The 8,445-nt window shown below is 34.9% G+C and overlaps 1 protein-coding gene and 1 non-coding gene across 2 annotated transcripts; both read left to right on the top strand.

Moving 5' to 3' along the window:
* Window positions 1-307: 307 nt before the first annotated feature.
* LOC121756618 lies at window positions 308-409 on the top strand. Its single transcript, XR_006041001.1, has one exon. It is a non-coding gene; the product is annotated as a U6 spliceosomal RNA (small nuclear RNA).
* Window positions 410-3,434: 3,025 nt separating this feature from the next.
* Window positions 3,435-5,008, top strand: LOC121754309 (F-box protein At4g18380-like). Its single transcript, XM_042149691.1, has one exon. The coding sequence runs from the start codon at window positions 3,664-3,666 to the stop codon at window positions 4,783-4,785; it is 1,122 nt and encodes a 373-aa protein (XP_042005625.1). The 5' UTR covers window positions 3,435-3,663; the 3' UTR covers window positions 4,786-5,008.
* Window positions 5,009-8,445: the final 3,437 nt, after the last annotated feature.

The raw sequence follows: 8,445 nt of genomic DNA, 5'->3' as shown, positions 1-8,445 counted from the left end.
ACTAAAAGTAAAATATAAAAATAGTGATGATGTGGAAATGAGATGATCTCTGAGATAGGCTCTGGGATTGACTCTCATTGCAGGGAGATAGGCTTTGGGATGAGTATGCTGACGTGGCAGGAAAAAATAGAGATATGCTCTGAGATGGGCTCTGGAGATAGGCCACCATTGTGAATGCTTTTACTATAAAATGGAAATGACAATTTTTAAAAGAACCTATGAAAGAAATAATCCATTTTGAATCCTTGTAAATATTTGACTCACAAAATTCCTGAATTTATAAGTTTACTCTTAAATAATTTAATTAGTCCCTTCGGGGACATCCGATAAAATTGGAACGATACAGAGAAGATTAGCATGGCCCCTGCGCAAGGATGACACGCATAAATCTTAAATAATTTAATTAGTAAATAAAAGCATGTAACGTCAAGTATGGCCAACTTTTCAACCAACGCATGAATTATTCACCAAATAAAGAAATTATCTTCGATCCTTTATCTTCATCGTAATATTCATTAAATCGAGAAAGATAAAATATTAACACGATGAGAAAGTATCTTAAAAGAAACGATTCATTTTTAAACTTCAAAATATACTCATTTACATATAATACATAAATATACTAGTACTATATAATTTTTTTTGAAAATTTATTAATAAATATTTTCTCTATCTTATTAAAAATAAAATATTTTTTTAGGACGTGTCATTAAAAATAAAACATTTCATAAGCAATTCATTGAATTTTTATGATGCCCCAACTAATCATGCATATATATTTAATGCTAAGACCTAAAAGTATCAAATCATAATCACGTGTTTATTCAGACATACTATTACATTATCACTTAAAATTAGTGAACATTTTAGAATATGAAATTCGTGGGTCAAATATAGCAAAAAAAATTTACCGTCATCACATAAATGAAGGTGGACTAATCCCATCATCAGCCCATGGAAATTGGAAAACTTTATTAAATTCGACATTTAGAGCTTTTGCCGACTTCACAATGTAACAACTTCGCTCAAGCCTTTTAGAATTTTAATTTATTTAAGTTTTTTGTCCGTCGGTCATTACCAGTGACGGTCATTGATTGCCCCACATTTATATACTAAGAGTATTAAATCATAATTCAATATTTAATTAGACACGTTATATACTAATATTATCACACCAAAATCAATAATTAAAAATTTAAAAACGGAAGTCGTCGCAGAATTGAAGGCTATCTAATCCCATTGTCTGCCTATGAGAATTGGAAAACTTTATGAAATTCGACAATTTTGTGGCAGGCTGGCAGCTCCGCTCCATCCTTTTTTAGGATTTTAATTTATATAAGTCTTTTTTCCATTGTTCATTACTTGTGATAGTCATTACAGACATTTTATATGCTAGGAGTATCAAATAATAATGCCATATTTATTTAAACAAGTTATATTGTTACACCAAAATCAGTAAAAAAAATTAGAAAATGGGTTTCGTGAGTCCATAGTAAAATAGGTCATTGTTAGCGAAAAATATAAAAGCTGAGACAATGACTATTACTAGCAATGAATGCTGACAATTTTTTTTTAAAAATCTAAAGGGTTGGAGCGGAACTATCATGTCCTGGGGTTGACAAAAGGTTTAAATGTCAAATTTAATAAAGTTTTCCGATTTTCAAGTCAGGCAAAAGGAGTGAATGTCGCAAATAAAGTTTTCCGATTCTCATAGACGGAAAATGGGATTAGTGTGCCCTCAACCCTACATTAGTCCGCCATTTCTTTGAATTCTTAATAAATAAAAAGAGAAAATAAAATAGACAAATCAAGTTACTAGTCATGGTTGATTTTCTCGTACTAAACACAAAAACTAAAATCCAAGCAATTTACATCATAATTTCATAATTTGGGTGGAATCTCTCGTGCTTTTCAACCCTACTTTTGCTGCTAAAACTAGTTATTCCCTAATTGACTCTGTAATTACTTTATTAATTACTGTTTCATTATAGACATTGAATAAAACCATAGCTTACTGAAATTACCATATCACCCCTTCTAATTTTTACCCTTCCAAAACAAAAACAAAAATTATTCTTTTTTTTGGTAGCTCACAAACGATATCTTATACTACTGTACTATTCCCTCCGTCTCATAATAGTAGAGTTAATTTGTCTTGTGTGTATAAGTTGGCGAAGCAATAGAGAGGTTAATAATGCTTGAGGCCAAAGGTCTCGGGTTTGAGTTCTCCGTGGCGCAGCCTTTAAATTTAAGTTTATTTTACCATAAATAAAGAGTCATTTTGTCATTTTTGTACATTCCATAGTAGTAGAGTCATTTACTTTTTTAATAGTAAAAGTCAACACATTTATTCTCACTTACTTTTCTCTCTCTCTTACATTCCTCTCTACTTTTTCCTCTCTCATACTTTATCATATTTTTATTTAATACATTACACACATTTTTCTTAATCTCTGTGTCGGAAAAAATGTCTCCACTATTATGGAACGAATGAAGTATTATCGTATGACTGCGACTTCCATTTTCTCCACACCCTTTTATATTACCTCTTAAATTAAAAGAAAACATATAAAACTATTTATTATGTAACAATTTCTTGTATAGGTCTATAAATGTCCCAAACATTTATTCGTGAATACATTTTTTAGTATATGTTTATACAACACTCCACTACTCAAATTATGATTTATGGAACAGATAAAGTTGATATCACATGACTAAAATTGAATTTGTGAAATTTTGGTGACTCATTACTATAAAAGGTAAAGAATTACTCATATTTACTAGAAAAAAATATTAAATATAAAACGATTGTCAAACAAATTATGAAAATAGTCAAGATTTTATTATTTTATAAATTAAATTACAAATTATGAAGTTGTAAAAATGTTGAATCAAGGAAACAGACCCACTGAAGCAAGTCAGCAGGTCGACAGAGACACCCTAGCAGCTTGCTTCGAACACACAATGGCCGAGGACCTCTAGCACAATGGTCGCTATGTTTTGTGCAGTATAAAAATAAGACGCGACAAATAAATCATGAAAGATGGTCAAATTTTGGTCCGTCTTATGTTTTCAAAATTAAATTACAAATCATGAAGTTTGTAATTTTCGCATTTATCACATCTGTCATTTTTTCAACAAAATATCCAATGATTTGGCATCTAATGACGTGAAATACTAAAAAAGCAAAATAATTCCTCCTATAGAAAAAAGGAGAAATAAAATATAACTAAAATGGACTTTGAAATTTTGGTGACTCGAATTGCTAGAAAAAGCAACTAATTACACCTATTTACTAGAAATGAATTGAATAGAAAAGAAAAAGAAATGAATATCGAAAAAACCAAAAATGGAAGGGTGAAATGTCGTTTATAAATTCAACTGTTTTTGGCACTAAAAATGCAGAGAAAAAAAAGAAAAGAAAAGGGAAATGAAAAGAAACACAAACACACACCGCCATTTTTGCTCTTCCTCCTTCTCCTTCTCCTTCTCCTTCTCCTTCTCCTTCTCCTTCTCCTTCTCCTTCTCTACTTCCCCCAAATTCCCCTCACTTCAACAAAATCCAAACCTAATTCCATAAATTATCTCTCTCTAACTCTCTCCGTTGAGTTTTGTAGACTCAATTTTGGCTGCGGAGGAGCTCAAGCTATTGCTGTAAGTATGAGATCGAATGTGGCGAATCTGTGGCGGAAAATCTACCCCGAGAAGGTCGACCACTTCGATAAGCTGCCGGAAGAGATCATCCTCTCGATCTTCAATCGAATCGGAAACGCCATGGCGCTGAGGCGATGCTGCGCCGTTTCGAGGCGGTTCCACTCGATCGTTCCTGAAGTGGATCACGTCGTTGTCCTAGTCAACTGCGTAACCTTAGAGAAGGAAAAGCGTGAGCTTGCTTCGTCGTCGTCGGCGGCGGCGGCGCCGCACCACCGGATCGCCTCATTCTTCTGCATTTTCTTCTCCGTACTCTTCAAACCCTTGCTGTCGCTGTCTCAGCTCATCATCCCCTCGGCGCGCCTGCTTCCGCTTTTGAAGGAGGAAGAGGAGGAGGATAAGACGGTCAGTCTCCGCTCTATGACGCAGATTTTGAAGAATTTCAACGAAATCAAGCGGCTGGCGGTCGAGCTCCGCGCAGGTGAGGTCAGGATCGAGGACGGCATTTTGCTGAAATTGAAAGCGGAATACAGTTCCACGCTCGAAAGCTGCGTGATTCTCGGTGCTACAAGCGTGAACTGCAGCTGCGATGACGACGACGACGACGATGGAGCGGATATGGATAGCATACACGAGTCATTCTACAGCGAGGACGAAGGCTTGGCGCAGCGCGTCGTGTGGATCGTGAACTCGTTAGTCGCAGCCTCAACCAGGCACCACCTCCTGCAGCCGGTGATCGCGGCGCACAAATCGCTGGAGCGTTTGGTTTTGACGGACGCGGATGGGCAGGGGCTTCTGTCGATGGATAAGGAGCAGCTGAAGGAGCAGAGGGCGAGGCCTTTAAATATGTCGCTGTCGTCGAAGAGGACTGTCGTTCCGTCTCTGGACGTGCAGCTGTGGTACGCTCCTCGTCTCGAGATGCCTGACGGGGTGGTGTTGAGAGGCGCGACTCTGATTGCCATCAGGCCGAGCGAGCTGCCGAGGGAGGGGGCGATGCCCGTGGGGTCGGAGTCGAGCTGGGCGGAACCGGAGGGGAATTGGGTTGTATCGGCGTTTGAGGGGCCGTATGGGGATGTTGCAAGGATGTTGGTGAAGGAGAGGATATATAGCATTGACATTAATGCTTTCTGAAGATGAAGACACCAATGTTTTATGTAGTTTTATTTTTTCAGTCACTGGTTGAACGATGCTATAGCTACTACTCACTCCGTCCCACTATAACTTAGGCGTTTCTATTCGTAAAATAGCGGTCGAAGATAAATATCTCACTTGTAGTGGAACTGAGGGAGTATTGTATTCTCTGTTTTCTGTTGCTTTTTCCATTCCAATTAGTTTTTTTGTTTTTGTTAGTTTATTCTGGTGTGCCATTTTCTTGATTAGTAAGTTCTCATTCCAATTGCATATGGTTTTGTCCTAAATTGCACATTTTGCGTCTTGCAGTCTTCCATGTTTGTTTTACTGTTAGGTTTGGTATACTGAAAAGCATATTTCGAGCACAAATAGAATCTTGCTTGTATACAAAAAACTCTACAATCCACTTTTAACTCGATTCAATATTATTCGAGCAGTTTCGCACGAATAGAATCACTAATATTATTACTTGTGTTTGCTTGTGCATTAATAAGATGTTTTATAAACATTTAAATGCATAAAAAGTAAACAAAGTCTAAGTCTTTTGCTTAGTAGACCGGTTGTGGGCGACGTCCACTTTAAGGTAACACGGTCAGTTCTATGCAATGCTTTGCAAAAGAAAAAGAAGAATTTCACAACCCAGATAGACTTAAACTACCTATCGTGAAAGGTTGCAATGTCAGTCCGATATTTCTAAGCCTTACTGAAATAAGATGACATTGGTGTGGTATAGCACTGAACGGATCTAACAGCAAGACATGTCTTCATGCTATCTACTAGAAGACTAGGTCTTGATAAACAACTATTTCTTTATCAACATACGTTAGCATTGAGCATACGTTATTGATTATGCACTACTTTGACTTATCAAATGGTGCGGGTTTTTCGCAACCCAATAATCATGATATATTGGGTAGTGGTGATTAGTATCTAGCGGTGCTAGGATTGCTATTATGTTGAATCGTGCGCGAGGTGAATCTCGTTTGATAATGTCCTCAAGAGGAGCTTGAACAAGGTTTTTATTATTCGGAAACTGGCCAGTTGGAATTTAATTATTCCATGAATAATAAATAAGTGTTTCTTGCTAAGTCCACTATTGGAATTAAAAGGTGTTAATTAATTAAGTCCATAGCAGACATTAATTAATTAATGGACGTTTATATTTTAAGTGCGGGAAATGAAAGTCAAAACGGAAACCCTAATTACTTGTAATTTTGGATTTGGATGGGGAGGTCAATATTACTTTTGTAGTGACTGCTCGTAATATTCCAATATAAGTTTGTATTAAATTGTGGGTTCAATTTAATTAGTAAAAAGCTAATTGGGGGAGCCCATATCCAAAACCTTCCATAGATTCCTGACTGGGCCCAATATGTAACTTAATATATATTGGAGAATAAATGAGACAAAATTTAGATTTAAATTGTTATGAAAATTTCGTCCACTCCCATATTTAAGAGGGGGCGATTTTTCTTATTAATTTCACCTCCGTGAGATTTTCAGCTCTCCCCCGTGAGAAAGTTCTGTCTCTTTATTCGAGTCATAGTATTTTGATAAGATCAGCCCACCCTGATATCGGAATACAGTTCGGGAACCAGTCAGAAGATCCGTGGTCTAGTATTGAAGATCATTGTGGAGAAGACGCAAGCAATCGTCGATTCTTTGGAGAATCAAATCGGTAACTCTAAACCGTAGAAATCATGTTTTACTATTTATATTCTTTGAGCATGAATTATCTGTGTTCTAACATGTAATTCTGTATTAACATGTGAATAGATTAATCGCATAATCGGTCAAATAGATCCTTATCTGATTTATTTGTTATGTGTAAGGCTTCCGCTGTGCAAGGGGCACCAAACCCCAACATATACCTCCAATTTTCATCATGGTCCATGGAGCGACTTTGGTATACAAATTAAAATATTAAAAGCAGTATGAAGTATATGGGTGCGTTAAAATGACAACACCTCTTAAAGTAACACCATACCACCATTCATAGCCAAACATTTGTACACATGGACGAATAATCAGCTGCCATGTGAGAATCATAAAAAATGCTCAAGGGTAAATTTTCTCGGCCGTCAATATCCAATACACTATACAACAACGTTTCTCGGGCAGCAATATCCAATACGCTAGACAACAATTTATAGATTGTTTTCTAGCATTTATACTATTGTTGTGTAGCGTTTATAATATTGCTGGATACGTGGTGTCACAGTGTCACTTTAAGAGGTGTTGTCATTTTAACATAAATCATGTAGTATATACTCTAAATTTTATATTAGTAAAAAATTTCACAGTTTTTTTTTTATTGAATTTCAAATATTCTAGTTCAATTTAGTTTCTTTGCATAATGTATTCTATAATAAACGTATTTTTATATTTAATGGGCTCGATAGACTCCATAGCCAGAGTCCACTACGACTGAAATTTTATAAAATTTTGTCTTTAATCGGAAAATTTTATTAAATTCGATCTTTAGAGATTTATTATTAGTAATGAATAACGGATGAAAAAAGAAAGTGAACATTATTAAAAAAATTGGAGTGGAGCTATTGCATAGTAAGATAAAAGTCGCAAGATCTGTTGCCTTCCTGCACTGAACAATGGCTATTATTGCTGTGTTCTATCCAACAAATTCCATTTATTGGATTAGCCTAGGAAGAGCATTCCCAAATGAAAATGGAATTTTTGTGAAATAAAAAGTGAACGGAGTCGAATTATCTGAAAAACTAAACTCGAAATCCAAACTACTGAATCCGAAAAATTAAAATTGCACAAATGCACCGTCTTTATCCGCTATTAGGAGTCTAATTTCTTGACTGCACGGATTTTAAAAAATTATTAAGAAAAGTGGGTAGAAAAACTGAAATTGCACAAATACTCTTTCTTTGTCCGCTATTAGGAGTAGTATTTAGTTTTAAATGAATTGTGATTTGAATGAGTTAGTGGTATGTGAGACCATATTACCATTTATAGTAAATATGAACCGTAACTCGTATTCGCGGATGAACTAATGAAAAAACGAGACTTCTATGTGCGGACGAAGAGAGTATCCAAATACCGAAAGAAAAAAAAATCAAAACTCAAAAATTAATTTTTTATAAATCAATAAAAATATACTCATATATCAATCAAGTAACATATCCGAAAATTACAATCATCTTAATATCCTAATATTAGTATAACGTTTATTAATATAAACCAATATAAGTAAAGTTTATTTTACGTATAATACATTATACTACATGTAATACTAAAAATAAATTCAATTTTTATATTTTTACACATCCGAATTTAATCGGAATGAAAATTCAAATATGCCAAAAATTTAAACTAAATGAATCCAAATTCGAAATATTTTTTTAAAAAATTCAATTTGATTCGGATAGAATATTTAGTTTAGCGGAGTATTTTGCTCATTCCTAAATTAGCCATTGATCAAGCTTTGGATAAAGCTTTGCTTAAATTGCAAATTAGTGGCTTCTTTTTACTTCGAGAATAAATTAGGTGAAATTAAGAGACCAAAAAAAGAAAAGAAAGAGTAGTATGATAAAAATATTAGTAGTAATAGCTAAAATTAAAAATGCGAAACGACAGGGAGCAATGTCGTTTCGGTATTTCAACTGTATATCCACCCTACTGCTTTTAAGTGGA

The sequence above is a fragment of the Salvia splendens genome, chromosome 11 (genome assembly GCF_004379255.2).
Source record: "Salvia splendens isolate huo1 chromosome 11, SspV2, whole genome shotgun sequence".
NCBI classification, from domain to species: Eukaryota; Viridiplantae; Streptophyta; class Magnoliopsida; order Lamiales; family Lamiaceae; genus Salvia; species Salvia splendens.
The sequence above is the reverse complement of the archived record's forward strand: the minus strand, read 5'-3'. Positions and strand labels throughout refer to the sequence as shown.